This window comes from Chenopodium quinoa, unplaced genomic scaffold (assembly GCF_001683475.1).
Source record: "Chenopodium quinoa cultivar QQ74 unplaced genomic scaffold, ASM168347v1, whole genome shotgun sequence".
NCBI classification, from domain to species: Eukaryota; Viridiplantae; Streptophyta; class Magnoliopsida; order Caryophyllales; family Amaranthaceae; genus Chenopodium; species Chenopodium quinoa.
In genome coordinates this window covers 2,659,706-2,683,951 of record NW_018742681.1, presented here as the reverse complement: position 1 = coordinate 2,683,951, position 24,246 = coordinate 2,659,706, and the positions used below count along the sequence as shown (strand labels likewise).

Here is a 24,246-nt window from a genome sequence, read left to right as displayed (position 1 = left end):
GGTGTTCTTTAGATGATTTTTTGGTGAGTTTAGGTCATACGGAGTAGTATATGTGAAATGTTGCAGCTAAAACCTTAATAATGTAAGTTCTTTAATGTTGTACGACCATCTAATATCTATATATCTAATATTAAAGAAATAACCACTTAGTTATATTTTTCCTCTTAAATTCCTTCATTTTCTCTCCCATAATTATTAATACCAGTTTTTTTTTTTTAATTTATATATATATATATATATATATATATATATATATATATATATATATATCATTGATTTCCCTTCATTTTAGGATTTTGAAGTTCTTTATTTCTTGATAACATCTGCTCAAATATCACTATTTAATATGAATCGCATTCACAATTCCATAACGTTGTTTATGTGCCATCAAACAATGTAAATTTCAAAAGCTAATAAACCATAACAATATAGTTGCAATTAAAGGACGACAAGATTGTAAATAAGAAGAGCAACCACGAAGGAGTAAAAATAAACAACCTCTTGGTAATAAACAGTCTCTTCGTACACACAGTTTTCTTTTCTTTTTAAATAATAATAATAATAACATATGAAGTATAAGCATTAGAAGTTTTTTTTATTCAAAAAAAAAAAAAAAAAAGCATTACAAGTTTTTGTTAAAAAAAACTTTGAATTAATTGATGATATGTTTAGTGAAAAATAAACATTAAATATATTAATGATGGTAAACATATTAATGAGGGTAAAAATGTAAATACATATTTTTTTTTTACATATTTTTGTACACATTTTTTAGGGTATAGTTGGTAGCACACTATTCCTAAGAGTTATCATTATACTTTTTATAAGGTAGGGATTACCTTATTACTAACTTTTTTTTTAAAATATATGAATCATATTTCTGATTCTTAATATTAATAATAATTGTAAATGTAACAACAATTTCAACCACAATTTCTCATACAACGTGGCAATGTGCGTATTATTTGCTAAGAAAAAGCTGTAAATGCAATTGATTGCATTTAATTTAAAATACATAATAAAATGTCCAGCATTCTCTATGGCTATGGTTACTTTAAATAATTTCTTCATCTGATATTATATATGTAGCTCATCCATTCGTTTCAAAGTTATCAAAGGTAATTAATAATCGCATTGCTTTTGTCATCATTATGATAATTGGGTTGAATGTGAAACATTTTCTTATTGTTATGACTATTACCTAATCACTTATAACTCTTTATTCTCATTGAAGCATTTGTATATATGCTCCCTATCTAAAGATATAAATCATAAATGTTATTATATGTTTATGGATAAATCATTACAATGTAAGTATGTTTCAGTTTGAATTCCACCTTTCTTATTACAAATTATTGGTTAAACATAGATATTGTTATCATATATAAATATGTTATTCGGTAAAACTTACATTAAAAGTGCCAATTAGCTGTTTATTCCATCAATTTTTTTTAATCTTACAATAGTTAAGGTATGCATATAACCATATATATAAATAATTATCCTGTGTTCTATCACTAAAATAATATTATTCTACAAAAACTTAAGACATTGTAAATCAATATATAATTAATTATCTTCATATATTATTGTAAATGACGACAGAGAAAATGACAACTAGCTTCAAATATTGGGATGATTGTGTTCACCCTTTAGACATTGAAGCCTTATGGTTAGATCCTCAAGTTAGAACTGAATGGCTTGATTCTGGAGAAATTAGAGGCCAAAAGGTTCACCTCTCAAGAGATCCAGATGGACAACCTTTCCTTACACAAACAGAGATGAAGGTAACATACTAATTTATTAATTTCTATTTTTTTTTTCAAACTTTTTTTTAAAATTTAACTGGATTGTGTGTTATTTGTTCAATTTTAGTATTTAATGAAGCTAAATGAGTGTAACTAAGTTTCATATTATTGATTAAATTTTATATTAAGTTATCCATAAACTAGTTAAATTATATTTATCTATTATCCAATCTCATTAATATTTTTAAAAAAGATTTTCTAGATATTCTATTCTACTTTTTTATTAGTTGAACCACGTGATTTCTAACGTACCATTTGACCATCAACATTTTTAGTTACTCAATACCATTTTTTAAGATTTATTTCCAAAAGAGACTTGTAAGTACTTTTAAATTACTTATCACTGTTGATTATTTAACTTTTTTAATAGCTACCTTAAAGTGCATTTCATGACACAACATTATAAGTTAAAAAAGGAGGAAGTACAAGAAAAAAATCACAATAATAGTTTTGATATTTTTTTTTCAAGTTAAAGAATGAAAGGAAACTAATTAAAAAGAACAAACAAAATTTTATTAAATCAACTTAAATCTTTCTAAGGATACAAAAGCTTGGTCAATACAAACTATTATGATGTTAGACAAATGAATTTGATCTAATAGCATTATCACCTTTTAGATTAATTAAAGAAAGATTTCCCCTCGAAACTTTACTAAATATAATTACTTTATTATGATAATTAGATATTATTTCATTTGTTTCCTAAATACTTCGAGATAATATATACAACATTCACAAAAGCTTTTCACTATTATTATATTATTTTTGTATTTTTACACCATAACATTTAATTACTTATAAATAAAGACTATAAAAAATAATTAACTTCACTTTATCTCACAACATTTTAATTTTTTAAATATAAATTATGAAAATAAATGTAGTCAACATAGTTTATAATTAGTGAATAAGTCAAGTGTTGCAAGTGAGAATTATCTAATCTTTTACTTTAACGAAATCACCTATAATAAAAAAATAAAAATAAAAAAAAATAAAAAATAAAAAATAAAATTGATAAAAAATAAAATTGATAAAAAATAAAATTGTGTTTATAAGTTTATTCAAGAATATTATTATATACAACATTTCACATTTATATTAGAAAAAATAGTAATTTTTTTTTCTTAGAGTATGTTACATCAAAAATAGAAAATGAAAATATTTATACGAAGTAATTATTCAATCTAGTAATCCATTTTTACTTATCATTACACAAAACTTTTATTTCAGGCCATTGCAGAGATTGTTAATCGTAGACATTTTCATTCTCAAATGGATGTGGTATGTACTATCTAACTTGATTTTGATTCATAAAAATACCAAATCATAAGTAACAAATTTTTATACACCTTCTTGTTTTATTAGTATCAATACATTGTTAAATCTGTATAAAAAAAATACTTGTAAATCATAAATATAAGAGTTTTTTTTTTTTTTTTTCTTACATATCATAAATATAAGTATATAAGAACCTTTCAAAAAAAAAAGTAAGTACATAAGAATGTTATGAAATAATTAAGGAATAAGAAAGAATATTGGAGAAAGATATAGAAAGTAATGTGTTGTTGTTCTATCATTTCATTAGATTATGTCATATATATACATGATGAGAATATTATAACAATATAACCTTTGTGGACAATTAAGACTCCATTTATGTAGGGGCTACAATGTGAAGTAATGACATATGGGTAGGGGTGGGACTTTTCAAACCGAACCGTGAAACCGCCCGTTACCGAATCGAACCATTACGGACCGATCCGTTTATAAACCGATAAATATAAACCGAAAATCGAACTGAACTGTTTAATATCAAACCGAAACCGAATTGAACTGCTCAATGTCAACCCGTTACGGACCGTAAACCGATAACAAACCAAACTGCGCAAATCCGAACCGAAACGAAACCGAACCGAATGGTTTATAAACCCGTTAATGACCCGAACCGTTTATAAGCCGAAACCGTTTAAACCGAAAAAAAAATCGTTTAAACCGAATCATTTGTAACCCGCTAACCGTTTAAACCGACCCGTTTATGAACCGAAACCGTTTAAACCGACCCGTTAATGACTTAATGAGTTAATGCACATCAATATCTGACATCTCTATAGTTTATATGTATATTATATATATATGTGAGTCTGTGACTGTATATCAGTATATATAATAAACTAATAATAACTTAATAAGTAATAATACTAATAACTAATAAAGTAATGAAAATCTAACCATTGTTTTTCATGGGCATTCAATCTAACCGTTGTATATTTGACTATTCGTACATTAGTATTGCATAATGATTTCATCACCACTTTAATTAGTGATTTCGTGATTTCGTCCATTTAACTTATTAAGTTGTTTGAGTTAGTAATCTAAATAAAGTAACAAACTAAATAACGAATCCATTTAATCTCGTGTAAGTTATAATTTATAAGAAATGCAATGTTTGGAAATGAACATTGATTCAATACGATATTGTTAATGTATATGTAATTATAGATTAATTATTATGTATATCATATCGTACGAATGTACGGTTGGTATCATTATCATACTATCATAAGTATCATTGCCTCGTTGAATTATTGGTATGTACTACAATCGATAAACATATTTACATATCTGATTATTAAAACTTAAAAGTTTAAAACACTTGTTGATCAATCTAATTGAATACTTGTACATTCTTAATTATCGATTTATCGTATTATAAGTATCAACTCATTAAATGGTCATGACGCGATCTTTAAAACAATCATGAATTCATGACCCAAACCGCTTATAAACCGAACCGACATGATCCAAACCGTTCATAAACCGAACCAATTGAACTGTGTAAACCCTCTACTAAACCGGCCCATTTCAAACTGAACTGACATGATTCGCACCGTTTATAAAACGAACCGATATTGACCCGGGTAAATCCGCCCCTAAAACGACCCATTTCAAACCAAACCGGCTTGATCCAAACCGTTTGTAAACCGAACTGACATTGATCCGGGTAAACCCGCCCCTTAAACCGACCCGTATCAAACCGAACCGACATAATCCGAATCGTTTATAAACCGACCCGCTTATGACCCAAACCGATTTTAAACCGCAAAGAAATAAACCGAAACCAAACCGAGCCGTGACTAACCCAAACCGAACCAAACCGACCCGCCAGCTAAACTAAACCGTTTTAATTCGAACCGCTCCAAACCGAAACCGACTCAAACCGAGGTCAAACCGAACCGCCAGACCGAAGTCCCACCCCTACATATGGGGGTTACAAGGAAGTTATAAATAGAGACATGATATTAAGGGAGTTACAGGTCATAATGGACATCCATAATAATTGTATATTTTTGTAACAAAGAATATGTAATAAACTTGATCAAAGTATCCCTTTTATAAGGCCCGTAAAGTGCCGAATTTGTGCGGCTTTTTTGGCTTGAATTTCGGACCCAGTTTGTCTCCACCCGATTTTTAATTTTTATGGGTATTAGGCAACCCATATTATCTTATTTGATTTTGACACCGACCGAATTTGGCACGAAATGCCCACTATTTTTAGTCGATATAGCATGATCCCGTGAGTGGGCCAACTTGAAGCCTTAGCCTGAAATGGGGGATCCACTTAAATCAGTTTGTGAGTTATTTAGAAATTTATATTTGTTGATGTATTTATTAACATTCAAGTAAACGAGAGTCAACAATGTGTTAAGTAGAGAGGAATTTAGAGTAAGTAAGAGTCTCCATTTTCTAAAACCAAAGTTGTAGGGCTAAAATCAACATTACAAGTTTAAAAACATGTGCAAAAAGGAGTAGTTAGTGTTTTTTAGTGACATTGAAAATAACTAATCATCATTAATGTGAATTATCATCTTTTAAACACTACATTGTTGTTATTTTTTTTTATTTTGTAGTGACGTTGATATTCGAATGTACAACAACAACACGTAGTGAAGGTCCATGAATAAAAGAGGATCACCATTTTGTTAAAGCTATATATTACTCCTCAATTTTTAGGAGACACATCAAGGAATGTTAAGGTTTTATGCAAATTATATTACCCAAATATATATCAAATAAGCATATGAATCGAATAAAAAGAGAAGATAAAAGATGATTTTGTGATTTGACTGGAATTCACAACTCTACCCTACAACATCTTCGACCACAATCCCGTATGTACTTAAAGCAATAGAATTAATACTATGAGCAAATTTGAAGAAAAGATAGAAGTTAGACAGAGAGTATAGAGAATGCGACCGAGAGATGAATTCTAAGTCGATAATAAGATTAAAAAATATACGATGTACTTCGTAGTAAATACACGTTCAATGATAACAATTATCATTTATTTTTGTCTCCATAAATATTGATTTTACCGTTGGTTATCCGGTTGGGGACGACAAGTGGGTGTAGGTAAATCTGTAAAATTTTCGACCCGATCTGTACCCGACTCATTTTTGTAGGTAAATATGTGAAATTTTCAACCCGACCTGTACCAGAACAATTTTTTTTTTACTTGAAACCCGATTTAAACCGAACCTGTTTAATCCGAAGCTATTTAACCCATAGATTTGTAGGTCAAACCCGACCCGTCGACCCGTTGTTATGGGTTTTTTTGTTTAACGAAAATCTAGTTCTTTATTGAAGTTGATCATTTGTCCAAGATCCTACGTTTCATTCTATCTCTCATCAATCTATCTCATATATCTTTCTCTCGTATTCACACCAATTACCTTCTACACCAACCATCAACCCACACCAATTGCGCATCTGTATAACCCACATCGCCATCATGCCACTGACTGTATAGCCTACACCAACTGCTATAAGATGGTTTTTAGTTTGGTGAAAATTTAAATTATGTATTCCTCCATCCCTAATTGTTTTCCCTATTTGACTTTTTACGGTATCCAAGATACGTAAAAATTATAAAAACTGACTATATTTTCTCTTATATATATATTAACCGGAATTTATAGTCAAAGCTAGCAAACTTTGACCCAACAATTGACAATGAGACAAAATATTAGGGACAAAGGAAGTAATAGACATGTAATGCCTAAAAATAATATTGGCGAAATTGTTCGATTACTAAAATTGAAAAGTAAATAGCAAAGAAAGCTTGATAAATCAAATATTTATAAACATTAGGCAAAATAAAGTAAATAAAAATATTGTTCTTAACCCATTGGCTTGGGTTGGCCCACACCCGAAACTTTGGGTTAGAAATGCATTTCTCGATCCGTAACCCAAAGTGACCCGACCCGATATGACTGTGACATAGAGTGACTTGAACCAACCGACCCGATTTACAAGTCTAGGTTTAGGTGAAGGTATACATTTTTTTGACATATTAGAGAAAATAGGATGAAATTAGGGATAAGTTAGAAATAATAAATATAATGGTGGTAGATTAAAGGAAAAGAACTTGTGTGGATCTGAGGTCCGCAAATGCCAACCAACGTTATATTGAACATAGTGTTCCTAATTTTAATATCATAACCTTTATTAAAACGTTTATTTCGTAAATCCTTTACTAAAACTGTTTGGACTAGGATCCTGATAGGTTGTCGTACACCTGTCAAAAGATAAATTTCTAACAAAACCAACTAACAATATAGTAGGGTAAGTAGGGTCGAATCCACGGAGAGATGGCTATTCAATCTAACTTCTAAAAAATTGGAGAAACTAAACTATGTCACGAAATTGGGATAAAAATTCTAAAATAATAAAAGTACGAATAAAAATCAATAAAAAAAAAAAGGAAGGCCTAGGGTTATAGTCCACAATGCCTATAACTTTAAATCTATTAAAATACCATTAACAATTCAATCAATCAAGTATCTAGAGTAATTGCTCAGCCTAAGGTCGGGTCTTAACACTCTCAATTCAAATATGTAGTTCGGTCACTAACATAATCAGAATTACTAATTGTAAGTAAGTCTCTAAAAGTATGATCTTTCGATTCCAACTCTTATTAACAATAATTAATCAAACAATTGACCTGGTTGTAAGATTAATAGTAGAACGCTATCAATTAGATATACTAAAGAATAATCAAACCATAAATAACATCAATCAACAATTGTAGTACAAAAATGGATTCCCAAACCCTAGAAACTAAACTATTAAATCATGAAATACATAATAAAAACTAATCTAATAAAGAAAGCATATTAAAGTAAGAAATAAAATTAACTCAATAAATTAAAGTAACAAACTCAATAACAAATCCATGGAGGAATCCATGGAGTAGTCCATGAAAAATTAGGGCTAGAGAGAAAACTAAAACGAACGTATAAAATAAAAGGCATATATCAACGACCGAAGTGAAAAATAATTTCCTTGAGTATTTATATTATTCCTAATCCAAAATAAAACTGGAAAATAAAAATAAGACGCTTAATGATTGGTTGAAATATAGAGTTGTAGTCCACATAGGATTCCTCATCGTATGCGCACACACCCACCCATTGGACGATGGTCGGATAAGCTGCATAGGAAGGAGTTCAATCAAAGGGCATTGGTTTTCCATCGCTCCAATCAGTAGCTACGTCTCTCACGCATAGCACGACCATCACCCGATGGTTGGGCGATGGGTTGGCAGCTTCGCAGATCCAACTTCGGAGGGCCGTAACTCAAGATCTAGGAATCATGTAGGGGCATGTAGTGTATCGTTGGAAAGCTCTTTAAGTCTAGTTTCCAACGCAACTTGAATCACTCCAATCCGATCTATAAATCTCAAGTTATGATATAAAAGAGTAACAAATATATGTTTTGACACTTTGTAAACCATCGTTTTTCTCCGTTTCTAACTCAAATTCATCTCCTAAAGGTGCAGAGCGACTTTTTTGGATTATATTTTCATTTCTCATGCATATAAATCTAGACCTTAGCTTTAAAAAACACATATCTTTCATTGATCAATTCAACCTCAATTCATCGACATTGTGTCCAAATATCATCCGAATTAACTATAAACATTTCGAAAGCGTCTAAATGACTATGAAATCACCTGAAACATTATGAAAACACAAACGGAGTGTAACAGAGAGATATATGATGATTTATGCAAACATGACCCTAAAACGACAAAAAAAAAAAAAAAAAAAAAAAAAACCTAAAACGTAACTATAAAAGTAGCATAAGCGTGCCTATAAATCCTATATAAATATGACACATCATATCACTATAATATTATAGTAAACTTGAGATCCATATGTGTAGTCGACGTTATATTGAACATCGTGACCCTAACTTTAACATAATGACCATTATTATTCACATTGATTAATACATTGAAACTCATTATGTAATATATAAATCTCTTGTGACCTTTATTAGCACATGAATTTCTTTTACATAATAACCTTTATTTTAACATAGTGACATTCTTATTAATATGGCGACCATTATTTTAAAATAGCACCTTCTTCCTTGGGATTTTCATTGACGCTTTTGACATTCGTTCAATCCTAAGGGTAGCACATAAATGCTACGCGTGACACCGAGAGTTGTGCTAAGATACTAAGTTGTTTTGTCAGAAACTGCCTAATAAAACCTAGAATTTGTGACAAACTATCTAATAAAATGAATGTTATAAGAAACTACCTATTAAAAGGTAAAATGTTATAAGAGACTACCTTTGGTCGGATCTCCACCGTTAACCTAATTTTCTAGCGTTAACCCACCACAAAACACCCCCAAACCCAAAAGTAACATAACCCGCTTAAAATTGCCTCTGCCAAGCCGAAATCACCTTCCAAATCCAAAATGCACGATTTCAAGGAAATTTTGCAGTGGGCCAACGTCAGAAAAATTGTTCAATGGTGGAAATTCGATTAGAGGTAGTCTTTATAACATTTTACCTTATATCAGGTAGTTTCTTACAATAACATTTATTATATTAGGTATTTTGTTAGAAATTCTGAGGTTTATCAGGTAGTTTCTGGCAAAAAATATATTCGGTATTTTAACATATTTTGTTTTGTTATTATCTAGGCACAGAGTGCGTTTTGGCGCCACTTTGGCCCAATTAATAAGTAGATTGGATTCATTAAGGGACATACTTTATTTAGGCTGGAAAACGTTTTATGTCACCCTTTTTCTCATATTTTGAATTCCATAGAAGCTCTAGTTGGGAAGTCCAGTTCTTGTCTCATCATGCATTGCACTTATTTGTTCGGATTAGGGAGCGAAGAGTATTTGTCTGCAACTCTACACTACACATTTTAGATTAAATTTATTCATTTTCATATTCTTTTTTGTCCAAGGCATTTTTATTACAGTGATGATTTGTTAAGGTAAAAATGAACTTGAGAAAGTATTTATTTTGATAATCGTTTGGTTTACCGTTTAGGTTTGTACTATAGTAGGAAGAAATGAAGAAAACATAATATATTATTAAAAAATACATACATATATATATATAAAAATACATGTGTGTGTGTAATATATGTTATATATACATTTTGTTAAGAGATACACATATTTTTTACCTCTAAAACTGTTATTGTACCACAGGAAATGATTTGTGCTATTGCAGAATTAGAAAGTGATAGACAAGTCCTTGCAACACGATACATAAAAAAAACGAAAGAGAGGACTTTCGGTATCATGCAAATTTCTCCCCAAATTTCTAATTGGTTGTTCAGGTGCACATTATAATAGATAATCTTATATGTAATATTATACTGCATCCGTCCTAAAATAATTGACACACTTGACTTTTTTTCATAAACCTTTACCATATTTTTTTTATCCTATTATATAAAATAAAAATTAATTATTAAGTTGCTTAATTTATCATAATGTATATTATTGGAATATCGAGTTTTTATTAAAATTACTTTATATAATAGCGATAAAAGATAGATAGCCAAAGTTAATAAAAAAAAAAAAAGTCTTGTGTCTCAATTATTTTAGGACGGAAGAAGTACAAATATATTAATCTAATAAGTTTTAAATTTTCTTTGTCATAGAGAACATGGATATCGAGCATGTGCATTGGAAGAAGAAAGTTCTATTTTGTATAGACCTTTTGTAAATGTATATTTTGGTGTTGCTTATTTGAAGTGGTTATCTAACTTTGACCATCGGTAAGTTTAATTAAATGTCATATAAAGTAATCACCCTCTCTATCCCTTCTATTTAATGTAATTACCTAACCTTGGAAATAAAACTTGGAAAGTGGATTTTGTTTTTGACTTTTTTGGTAGGAAAGATAAAGGAGTCAAGAGAAATCATAAATTCTTACATGTGCCACATGGTGTGGTCATTTCACATATAAGGCAATTAAATAAATAATAGGGGGTTACGGTGATGAGCAAATGGGGTTATCTTGACGTATGTGAGTTATTTAAATGAAAAAAAGGGTTACATAAGTGGAATCATTCTTTCAATTTTTAAAACAAAAAAATAAGGGTTACTCGAATGAACAAATGAGGTTACTTATTTCTAATAAATTAGTTGATATTACTCATATAATGAATTGGAGTTACTTTAATGGACAAAATGAGATTACTCTTATAAATAAATAGGGTTACTCATATATATAAATAAAGATTATTCTTATAAATCAATGTGGCCACACCGTGTGGTTAGCCACATACAAGACTTATTCAAGAGACATTAGTCTCTTTATTATCTATATAGTAGACCACGTAGTAACGGTATGAAGGGATAAAAAGCAGGAATTATTTATTTCCAAAAAAAAAAGGATAATAAAAACAAAAGTAGGAAGTTAAAAAAAGATTATATCAAAACAAATAGTTGTAAGATTAAAAATAACAGCCCATCAAAGGAAAAAATTAAATAAATAAATAAAATAAAAAAAAAAAAAAAATTAAAAATAACAGGAGTACAGCAATTAATGGTACATTATTATTCCTTCATAAAAAAAAAAATTAATGGTACATTATTATATACAGTACGAAGTAGTATTATATCTATCACTCTTTTGGTTATGCTTATCTATGAATTCAATTATGATGTATATGTTACAATTCACTAATTATGAATAGGGCAAGAGACGAAGAGTTCATTGTTAGAGCCTTTAATGGTGGTACGAAGAAGTCAACTCATAAATCCACTTTGCATTATTGGAAACAATACGTTTCCATCAAAGAAAGTCTGCCGTCAAGGTAACTAAATTTACTATGCATTCAAATTTTAATTCTTTCACACGACGAGGTGTTGATTAAAATTCAGTATCATTTTCAAGAAAATCAGCTAAAATATTTTAAGTACACCCTGACCCCTTTTTCAAACCTCTTCCTATATTATTTATCTAGATACATTTTCTAATGCACAATTCAAATCGTTCTTATCACTAATTCAATGTTTAAAAAATAATTTACAAAAATTTGATACTTATAAAGTACTCACCGAGAAGAATTGAACATGACCCCATAAGGTTGTACTTTTTGTCATTTCTAAGAAAATTGGATGATTATTGTGTCAAGCAATTTCAAATTGGAAGCACTTTTAGAAAAGAAGTGAGTACATGTGTAAATCAAGATGACACGAGATATTTTCTCAAATCTACACAAAATATAAAGATATTTATAGAAAAGTATTGTGCTCACTGATTGGTTTAATTTCTTGAACCTATCAAAAAATCATGAAGATACTTTTTAATAGTGTAGTAAAGATAAGTAGGGTCGAATCCACAAAAAGATGGTTAGTTAATTTAGCTTTAAAAGGTTCTTTAAAAAATATTAACTTTTAATGTATGGACAAAATAAAGGAAAATTTGTCAGAAAGGCCCTTTTAGGTAGGCCTTTTTGTTGTAAAGGTCCTTTTACAAAAAAGATGGCATAAAAGGTCCTTTTATCGCACTTAGGTTGTGGCGAGGGTCTTTTGACCGGATTTTGGCCATTGACTTCTTTTTTCCGACAAAAAAAAGGCACATGTCTTGCACGTGGCCACTTAAAATCCTTTTCCCCCCCCTTTTCCCTTAATTAAACCCTAATTTCTTCATCATCAACTACCTCAATGCGAATTCTTTTTTGAGAAAAAAATCATCAAACTCCAATTTTAGTCCCTCACATTATAATTGAAGGTAATTGAAGACAAATCGGACCAAGTCAGAGAGTAAAAGAGGGAAAAAGGACTTTAAGTGGTGCACATGACTTTTTTTTGGTCGGACAAGAAATATTAATGGCCGAAATTCGGTCAAAAAACCCTCCCAACATCCGTTAAGTGCGATAAAAGGACCTATTGTGCCACCTTTTTTTATTAAAAGGACCTTTACAACAAAAAAGCCTACTTAAAAGGACCTTTCTGACAAATTTTCCCAAAATAAATAATGTTATGATATTAATAATTCGATTAATCAATTATCTAGAGCATTTTCTAAGCTTGCAGTCTGATTTTAACTGTTTGAATTCAATATATGCAATACGATTGCTAACATAATAAAAACATGCAAATTGTGGGTAAGCCTATAACACAATACGATGATTTGATTACACTCCTACTAAAAAGATTTAATCAAACAATTTATAAGGTTAAAAATTTACAATAAAACACCATTAATTAAAAATATCTAAGATTAATCAAAATATAAATATCAATCAATCATGATTCATAGTATAAATAGAAATTCTCAACCATAATAAATAAATTACTCAAACATGAAGTGAAGAATAAAATCTAAAACTCATGAATAAATCATAATTGTAAACAAATAAATAAATAGCAAAAAAGGAAGTAAAACTACCTCAATGAAATTACTAGAACTATGGAGAAATTTATGGAGTTGCCCTAGAGAAATTAGGGTTAGAGAAAACTTAACAAACATATGAAAATAATGTAAATAATCTCGAAAAATAATAATCCATGTGAGTACTTATAAGATTCTTATAATTAAAATAAAATAAAATAAAAAATATAATAAAACTATAGACTAGAGAATCAGTGGACAACAACTGATGATGTGGCACGATGACGATCCAAGGATATTCCTCGACGTTGCTGCCTTGCTGTAATGATGCTCGTGTGCTGTCTGCTTTATTGTGGAGCTAACTTCGTGTATTGCTAGCTACTCATCCTTGCTGGTTGCCTTTCTAAATCCTGCTGGTGCAAGAATAAATATACCAAAGATTGTGGGCAAGTAAAAAGGGTTTAGAATATTTGCTTACTTGGTGTCGGCTTCTACTTAAGCATGTTGTGAACATGTTTGGCAATTATAGGAAGTGGGATTTGACATTATATGATTAGGGACAAAAAAGTAGGGAGTCGCCAACAAGTTTGTAAGGAACTTGTAAACCGTTTATTATGGATCATTAATGTCTAACACGGAAAGGGACAAACCGAAAGGAAACAATGCTTTGATCCATGATGGTTACACCTCATTCATAATCCATGAGATTTCTAACTCCATATGGTTATGAACCATGGATGAAGGATGACGGTACGAAATTGAGTCATGGAAGTTAACTTCGCCCGTATTGGCCTATACTCGATTCTTATTGTGAAAAGTACTTCATGTGATTCGAAAGACATACAAAAGTTTAATTTGCTCCAAACTAAATTAGGCTAAATTGGTTTAATATTAATGCACACATAATTCTAATTATTTTGTGATCACTTATTAAAGTCCACAACATAAAAAGGGAACCTAATCAGATTGTCGAACTTATCATATTAGGCATGATTTTCTATTACATATTCAATTTCTAATTAAACATGCAAAAGGGTGATCAATAATAAGAAAAATTAGTACGGTATAAATATTGGAAGAAATGTCATAACATTGTTAGTCAAAGCATCCAAATCATAATAATAAACCTAAACATGATATTAGCAAAATAAATAAGTTAAGCAATTAATTGAATTAATTACTTACATTGCGTGCGCTCCTTTAAATTGCTACATCATGAATAAATTGTCAATAGCTTCAATAAAAATGTAAATTAAATCGAATTAATTAAATTAGAATAAAATTAAGTTTAGGTTTGTCCAAACTCTTAAAAATTTCAACCTTTTACACCTAGGTTGATGAGTAGAACTCTAAGTATTGCAAAGGGACTTCAAATTACCTGAAAACAATGATTAGAATAGGTATAACTATGATCAAAGGCTTAAATTGCTTGTATGATACTATCTCCTCTTTTCACCAAAAAAAAGAAGAAAAACTGTCTTCTCACCGATAACCTAGTTCTAACGATTTTAAAACTTCCATAACTTTTGATCCGTAACTCGAAATAAGGCATATAATAATATATCGTTGAAAATATCTTGAAATCTACATTCCAAACCAATTGAAATTAGGTCAAATATTTCCTATATTTAAAAATATGACCGTTCGATTACAAGAGTGTCGGTTTTGGGATGAGTTTTAGTGTTTTGCTCATATCTTCTTCATTTTAAATAGGAAATAAGTTTATGATATATCATTGGAAAGATTATTTCAAGACCTATTCAACCAATTCATATTTGAATCAAAGTTATGGCCCACAAAAATTAATATTCCTCGGTTTTGGGTTGGGGTCACGAAAAAAGAAATTAGGTTATGGTTTGTGGATTTTGGATTTTGGACTAGGAAAAGGGTTTGAATGGATATTTGGGCTAGGATTGAATTAAATTAGGTGGATTAAAATAAAATTGGGCTAAGAGTTCAATTAATTCTTAATTCTAATGCCTAACCTGACCATTGGCGGTAAAAGGTCATTCATCACCGAGTTTGGAGTTGGGGAGACGCAATTAGGTGTCTACAGGCATAAGACAAAGGTAAGGGGATAACAATGGGTGACACGCTGCTATCGCAAGTTTGCTAGGTCAGATAGAGATGGTCATATTTTTTGACCTAGGAAACTTTTAAGGGTGTGTTACATTTTGTTAGAAAACTTTTTAAGTCTATCTTCTAACAAAACTTGAATCTTGAACACAAGTTATAATTAAAAAAAATGTTGGACAACGATCGATTTTTCCACTTTGGAAACTATCATTTGCTTCGTTTCCAACTCAAGTTCATTTTCAAAAGATAGCTAGTTACCCTTGTGGATGCTACGTTCCATTCTGTGGTTATGAAACTTAGATAAACTTCTGGAAGCATATATGTTTCATTCATCGATCTCAATTCATAGTGTTGATACATCTGATCATTGTCCAATTCATCCTTAACAATCCCAAAAGCATAAAAATAGCTATAGGAAACACAAACAGAGTTTAATAGAGCACAAAATGGACAACTAACGCAAAAATAATCCTAACAAAATAAACTACTAATGCAACATATAAGTTCCTAGAATACTTTACATAAGTAGGACTCGTCTTTCACCATTTTATTATACTAAGAAACTTTAATACTCCTTCCATTTCAAAATATATGCCCCAGTTTGATTAGCACATTTGCCAATGCGGAACTTTAACCTATGTTATCGGGTAGAAATATCTCTCTATTAAAGAGAAAATGGAGGTTTATTATGTACATAAAACAAAAAGGTTGTGAATAAATATAAAGTTTGTTAATGGTAGTCCCTAAAAAAAAAAGATAAAGAGTTTAAGGGAAGAAGAGAGAAAAGAGACATAAAAGAAATGAGGAGGCCGCTAAATGAAATTTGATTTTCTAGATCTGATGAATTTCATACAACAAGAGATTAAATTTAACAAACCAACTCACCTTTCTTTAAAAATTTTTTTGCTTAAAACTCTAAAGAGTATTTGTTCAACAAACTTAGTTATAATGTAATCTCAATAAAATTTATCTTGCAATATCATGATTTTTTAATTAAACAAAAATTATACTCTCTTTAAATTTTGCTCCTAATTTAGCAATAATTGTATCTCAAAATTCAAATTAGTAATAAAATATAATTAATCCTATATTTTTTAATTTAAAAATTTATAACTAAACAATAAAAAGGAAGTACATTATCTTGTTTGAAGAAATTAAAGCAATTATAAAAAGTCACATTACATTAAATTCAAGGGTAGCTGGTACATAATAAGTAAGGTTAAAATTGAGTACAATAAATGTGTCCTTATATAAGTTTATGATTCAAGGGAACTGATAAAATCTTTTTTCGCAAAGTAAATGTAGTTAATTAAAAAAAAAAAAACATGAATATACCGAGGTTTCACCCAGCTCAGAGTCTTTGTCCTCACTACCCTAATAACTCTTAATTTTTAATTTGTTTCATTCAAATCACAAGAACAATTATAATAATAATTACTAATCTAACTCGAGACAAAATTATTGCCCACATCTAACGCTATATGTGCACTTGACCTCCCAAGCAATTGCACTTGATGTCACAAATGTTATATGATCACTAACTCTTTAGTTTTCCTTTACAATCACACATTTTCTCTCAAAAATGCTTTCACATAAAGCTATGGTAAGAGACAATAAAGTCTTAACAGTGGTATATACTAATGTGAATAAAACTGATGAAATGTTCTCAAGAGTGAAACTAATGGGATGTTTTCAAAAGTTTATAAAATAGACGAGATGTTGTCAATAAATAATGTTTTATGTATAAAAAAAGTAAGCTCAAAACAAATTATTTCATGACTTAAACGTTCATATCTTGATGCAAAGGTACTTTCTAAAACATATAATCGCGCAACCAAAGGTACATAATATTTTATTTTGTCTCCATAAATAGATACAAAATAATGTCTCAAGAATTTATATGAATTATCTCATAAATAGTATAATTGTAATCTCTTAGTTAGTGAATATATTCTAAGCTAAATATACTTTAAGGAGATAATTCATAGATTTGGAAACTTGGATGATCGCGCATTTTTACTAAACAGAATTTTTGTTCAGTCTTCTAAATTGGTAGTGTTTTGAATACCAATTGAATTGATTCTAGTATTCAAAATATTTATCTCCTTTTATAGAAACAATTTACCAATTCACACACATACAATACTTAAAGACTGGCAATGAAAAACTCTAATCTAGTTATTATATTCATGTACTTCAAGTCTTGAAGCGTTCCTTAGGTAGAAACACTTCAATTCAGTTCTTTATTAATCTTTATCAAATTGGATAAATAATTTAAAACAAAGAATGACAACCTTTTGTTGCACATCTAAACAATTTGTATAAAAACAACTAGTTCAGGCGTTTGTCATCACTACAAAACTGTAGGACCCAACATTAACTACTCCTTCCTTTTCCCTAAATTCTACTTACTTGCATTTTATGTGGTGTCCGATGGATACGTAAAAGTTTTTTATGGAGTACGTTGAATTTACATATCGAAATAAATCTAAGTTTCTAGATGATAATATATATTCATCAAAATACATGTTTAAAGTTTAAAAATTTTGAAAAATACCACCTACTATTATACTTGCTCGTTTTAGTAATAACTACCAACAAATTATTATTTTTTACTTTACCTCCAACAAATCTTAAAAATATCAAAAATCGCCACATGTTTGCCCAAACCCTCTACAGTGACGTCACCCTTTTTCGTTTTCCTCAATTTCTCCCTCTCTTCTCTCGATTCTCAGTCTTCACTTCTTCTTCTCTTCTTAACCCTTCATTACTATGCTCACCCACCAAAATTATTCCCCCCAACGGATAGATTCTTCATTGTTTTTTTTTCTCTCTCTCTCTCTCCTCTTTCCTTCTCAAAATTGAGTCTTCATCATTGTTGTCCAAAAGTTAGCTCGGGGGGGGGGGGGGGGGGGCGACCAACAGCGAAGCACAAACACAACATTGGAGGGGGATTAGGCTTTGAATATAGTTCTAAAATTCAACACGAAACAATCAAATTTTCAAGTACATGGTGAAAAAAAAACACAAATTTCAACCTTAATTTTGTTCTTACTTAGTAGTATTTCACAAAATAAGAATTAATTTTGCAACAAACTATCACCAAAATCAAATCCCAAATTGATTTCATATATAAACCCTAATTTCAATTCAAAAACTCCCAAATTGATTTCATAAACCTTAATTTTAATTCAAAAACCCACAAAATTGATTTCATAAACCCTACTTTTACTTCAAAAACCCCCAAATTGATTTCATAAACCCTAATTAAACATACCTTTTTTATAAGATGATTATGCACTCGGTGTTGCATTGTTATTTGGCTGGAGTGGTGAATTAAAACTCTAATTACCTCATTGATTGCAATTTTTTGCGAATTTAGAAGAAAGATGAAGAAGAAGGAAGAACTGAGGTGAGAATCGAGAGAAGAGAGAAGGAGATAGGGGAGGGAGGTAGTTAATGGGGCCCACATGACGTCACTATAGAGGGTTTTGGAAAACAGGCAGTGATTTTTGATGTTTTTAAGAATTGTTGGTGGTAAGATAAAAAAAATGTTGGTAGTTATTAATAAAACGAGTATAATAGTAGGTGATATATTTCAAATTTTCCTTAAAGTTTTGTTACTACAAGAATATAAAGTAGGCCAAAATTAAAAAAACAGAGATAGTGTTAGATGATCATAAGACATTGAAAGTAAAAGTATTTTGTTTAACGAAAGCAATATTGTAATACATGATTCTAAAATGGGTGTGCCTAATTGTTCCGGGTGTAGTTCCGGAGCCTAGCGGGTGGTTAGATCTGGGTGCTGGCTGGGATCACCTGCACAATGAACGGTGGTTATGCCCTCAGGGGTGGTTTCGAGGAAACCCCCTCCGATGCTTAAGTTAGTAAAGTATTAAGTGGATAATAATGGATAAGTGATGAAATGTATGTGTCTAACCCCTTTTCCGTTGTACTATTCTTGGTGCTGCAGCCTGAGGCCTGCTGAGGTTAGTCATGAGGCTGAGCTCTTAGGAGATTGATCTTGACTACAAGGTGGAGCCTGTTGGGGTCAGTCGCGAAGCTGAGCCCCTGGGAGGTTTTCACTGGCCTTAGACCAAACTGGCGTGAGTGTGCACCTTTCAAGTGGTGCTTGGAGCGTCGGTCAGCTTAGCGGGAGCTACCCTATATAATAATAGACTTTGTAGATTTTGCAAAGATGAGAACCTTTGAAGTCGAGCTGATCCCAAGGGGTCAGAACGCACAAGCCGACGCACTCTCCAAACTTGCAAGTTCAACTCTAATAGAGCTGAACCGATCCGTATATGTGGAAGTGCGCCGAGAAAGAAGTGTGGACCAAGAACCTGAAGTTTGTTGCGTCACACACGAACGGAGCTGGATGGACCCCATCCTAGCTTACAAACATCGGGGAGAAATTCCCGAAGACAGGAACTTAGCCTCTAAGATGAAGAGAATCAGCTCAAGGTTCATCGTCTTCAGAGGGGAGCTCCAGAAAAAGTCCTTTTCAGCCCCACTATTGAAATGTGTGGGTCCAACAGATGCTGATTACATCCTTCGAGAAATTCACCTCGGCATCTGCGGAAACCACATAGGGGAAAGAGCTTTAGCCCATAAAGCACTAAGGGTAGGTACTACTGGCCCACCATGATTATAGATGCAAATGAGCTGGTCAGAAAATGCGAAAAATGTCAAAAGTTCGCACTAGTCATCCATCGGCCATCGCGAGATATTCGGCCAATCCTTAATCCCCTCCTATTTGCTCAATGGGGATTGGATATTTTGGGACCATTTCCTGATACTCCATATAAAAAAAGATGGCTAATAGTCTGGATAGACTATTTCAGCAAATGGATCGAAGCCGAAGCAGCTTTGAACATTACAGAGCAAATAGTCAGGTAATTCATCTAGCAAAACATTATCACTCGCTCTGGGATTTCAAAGGTTTTGTCTTCGATCATGGGACGCAATTTGATAACTTGCCACTAAAGCGGTACACTGACCAGTTTGGCATTAAATTGGCATATTCTACAGTTTGTCATCCTCAGAGTAATGGTCAAGCCGAAGCTACAAATAAGCAAATTCTCAATGCTCTCAAGAAGAGAGTTGAAGATCAAAAATCCAAGTGGGTAGAGGAACTTTCAGGAACTCTCTGGTCACTTCAGACAACAGAAAAAGAGGCAACGGGGCATTCACCTTTTGAGCTGGTGTATGGATCTGAAGCCGTCCTTCCAGTGGAAGTTGGCTCAGAAAGTTTACGAGTAAATCTCTTCTCAGCCGATGAAAATGAAAAACTCATGAAAGAGTCCCTTGACTTCTTGGATGAGATCAGAGATTCAGCTCGAGATAAAATGGCTGCATATAACAGAGAATCAGCAAATTTTACAACCGAAGAGTCCATGCAAGACTTCTCAAAATTGGGGACCTTGTTCTTCGGAATGTTGTTGCTGTGCAAAAAGGCCGCATTCATGGGAAACTATCAGCCACTTGGGAGGGACCCTATGAAATATATGATGATCTTTAGCCAGGAAATACCGACTTCGGCAGTTGGATGGTACTGAGTTGAAAAATCATTAGAATGCCGATGTACTTAAGAAATACCATGTGTAAAACCCTTCGGGGAAGAGTAATTTATGTAAGTACATCCTTCATATTAATGAAAGGCCTTTGAGCCACCGTTTATTCAAATTCAGCAAGTTTCTATTTTTTCTGTCTTCAATGGTTTTTGAAAAGTTCAAGGTTTTCGTTCGGCGCTACCCGAAGTATTGCCTAATGAGGCCTTGTACTTCTGCAAGCCGTAAAACCTGCCAAGACGAGGATAAATGATAAAACCTCGAATTATTGCCTAGTGAGGCCTTGTACTTTGGATGAATCAGTTCCCCCGGGCAAAGAGAAAAAGGACTAGGCTAAATTTCGAACAAAATGTCTTAAGAGAAAGCAAGCTTAATGAAAAGGAAGCTAAAACACTTAGGCAAAAAGTTTAAGTAAAGCTACCTTCATTAGCAGTTTGTGGTTCTCAGCAAAAGGGTCTGGCACCCTCACTAAAGGCTCAGAAACTCTAGCAGCTGCCCGATGACACCAGACCTTAGCCCTTTCCAGTTCTGAAAGGCCAGACAAGTCACCAAAAAACTCAACAGCTGAGTTTCGGTGAGACAACATGATGTTCCTAACAGCTTCTGGAATAATAGACAATGGGGTGGACTCAAACCCCATATCTGCAGATTGGAAGGTCCGGAAATAGTTCCTAGCAGAGGTTGATGGAATGTCAGAAATCTTGGGATCATCAACTCTTTCCTCGCCTCCTTAAAATTTCCAGGCCTCCCATCTAGAATTTGTACATCGTCATCCTCGGCAGGCTGCACGATGAATGCGTCAGCTTCTTTCGGAACCTCAGCAGCAAAAGGTTCAGATACGTGCCGAGGAGATGGAGAAGATCTCGGGATGGGAGGAGTCCTTTGCTGAACTTCTTCCTCCCTATTTTAAGGAGGAGGAGGAGTTTTCTCTTTGGCCACCTCGGCCTGGTCCTCATCCAGTCGAGGTCTTTTAGTTGGGGGCTCAGCAACCGAGAAGTGTCCTTGATTTACTACAGCCCTTCTTCTTCTCTAGCCAGCCATTTCGTCAGCCGAAGATTCCTCCGAAGAAGATGATGATTCTTTGTTAGGTTATCTCTTGTTTCTTCTTCTTCGTCAGACTGCAGCAGAAGAGACAGGGGGACAAAGAGCAACATTAGTAAAAAAAAATGGAAAAGAAAAGAAAAAGAAAAAAAAACAATAAGCCGAAGCTTAGTACTTAGAAAATTTTCATAATTTGAAAGATCTAAGTAGAAGGAGCAAAGCACAGAGTAAACGAAAATAGAAAAGGCAGTAAGGCTCACCAAGGTCTTCAGCAGTAGCTCGTCTTTAGCACTGAGCACGTTGGGTTCGGCAACAGAAGCTTGCAGCTCAGCACTTTGCTCGGGGTCTCTAGCAAAGACTCCAGCCCGTACGCTAGCAGTAACAGCAACAGCTTGTTCTTCTGGACCCAATAAGAAAAATGGTTCCCTTTTTAAGAACCAAGGTTTTTGAAGTGAATACTCAGTTGGCTTGACTATCTCAAGCATTGATGGTCGAAGTGCAAGAGCCCTAGCCGATGGATCAATTATAGTTGGGGCGTTCCTCGTCACTTGCCGAGCATCGTTATTCCCAAGTCTGTTATATTTAAGGCCGCAATTCCCTTCGTGCAGATCTGAAAAACCGAAAGAAACAGGTTATTCTGCATGAAAAAGAAGCAAATAAAAGCAGAAAGAAATATAAAAAAGAAAACCAAAGGCCTTCGGCCCCAGCCGAGCTTCTTACCATTCTGGTACTTTCGGCTGAGGCCGACAGCAGCTAATATCTTCTCCTTGAAGATATAATGATAACAGGGTAGCCAACTCTCTGGCACAAAGGTCATTCGGCTAGTGCCCCTTGGGTTCCTCTTTTTCCCGAAGAGAGTCAACAACTTCTTCTCTTCAACTGCGAAATCATCTGGGCCGATGACTTTCATCTTCGGATCTGGCATTCTCAGATGCCTCGGCCCTCCATACTAATTTGGGTGATCCTCCTCTACAGGAACCCGAATCCATATCCATTGGCCTCGCTAATCTTTATCGAACGTGTCATTCGGCCAAGTGGTTAAGTACCCCCTTTGGGTCTCAATTCTCCACCATCCGGGGCCATGGTGCTCATCCAATTGCTGATTTGGCATCAGCTTATGCAGTTTGAGGAAAACATGAATGCTCGGTTCAAATCCGTAGAAGAGACAGACATAGAGAAATGTCATGACTTTTCGGATGCTGAATGGGGTTAATTGGCACAGCGAAATGTTGTACCCATTCAACACCTGTACAATGAACGGATGCAGAGGAAATCTTACTCCAAATTGTAGTTGCCTGGTGTACACGCCGGTGTAGCCAGGTGGGGGCCTGTGAATATTGTCCTCGGCTACGGGCATTTGACACCAATACCCGTCTTCCTCCATTATACCGTAGAATACTTCGATTTGCTCGGCGAAGTGATGGAGGGCATCCCCATTGACCCACCAGTCATAGGGAGCAGCGTTCATCAACCCATAATTCTCGGGAGGGTTGTTCCATTCCTCGGCCCCAGAGGGAAGGCGACGAGGCCCATGCGCTGAGCCACTGCTGGATATGCTTGCCTCTTCTCAACCTCGGTAAGGCACCGAATCCAGTGGTATCGCAGCAATGACGGGGTTCCCCAGAAGAAACCCTATCGCCTGTCCTAGGATGAGAGGTTTGGTTGTTAAGAGGGGGCATCTGGCCAAGTGGCTGGTTGCGCCGAGCACCCAATGGCAGAAACTCCTCCTCCCCCTCATCAACCAAAGGCCTTTTTCCTCGGTCTTGAGCCATATTTCTACGAAAATCAAGAAAATCGAGAAAAAGGGGAAAGCTTGAAAAAACAAGAAAATCCGAACAAGTTTCGGAGAAAATTACCTTTATCAAATTAGGAATTTGCCGATCAATAAGCTCGGAACAATAAATTTCAGTTTAAAGCTCGGAATTGCAGAGAATAAGGAAGGAGTAAAACCAGGCTCTCAAGGGTGTTTGCGAATTTCAGGGTATTTGTGTTTGCGAAAAGTGACGGAAAAAGAGTGAAGAGGGCGGTTTAAATAAACTTGCTGGAATCAAGAATTCCAAGAGTCCGAACCGCCAAAAACCCCACTACT

General features: G+C 33.0%; 1 protein-coding gene across 1 annotated transcript; it reads left to right on the top strand.

Annotated features, from left to right (window-relative positions):
• The first annotated feature begins 1,595 nt into the window (after nt 1–1,595).
• Nucleotides 1,596–19,568, top strand: LOC110722483. The gene is made up of 5 exons (XM_021901751.1): nt 1,596–1,787; nt 3,039–3,089; nt 10,329–10,459; nt 10,787–10,903; nt 19,520–19,568. The coding sequence occupies exons 1-5, from the start codon at nt 1,596–1,598 to the stop codon at nt 19,566–19,568; spliced, it is 540 nt and encodes a 179-aa protein (XP_021757443.1).
• The last annotated feature ends 4,678 nt before the right edge of the window (nt 19,569–24,246 follow it).

Coding starts and splice junctions, on each gene's coding strand:
- LOC110722483 (XM_021901751.1), top strand. CDS start 1,596: ATGACGACAGAGAAAATGACAACTAGCTTCAAATATTGGGATGATTGT. Junction 1,788..3,038: donor TTACACAAACAGAGATGAAG/GTAACATACTAA, acceptor CTTTTATTTCAG/GCCATTGCAGAGATTGTTAA. Junction 10,460..10,786: donor ATTTCTAATTGGTTGTTCAG/GTGCACATTATA, acceptor TCTTTGTCATAG/AGAACATGGATATCGAGCAT.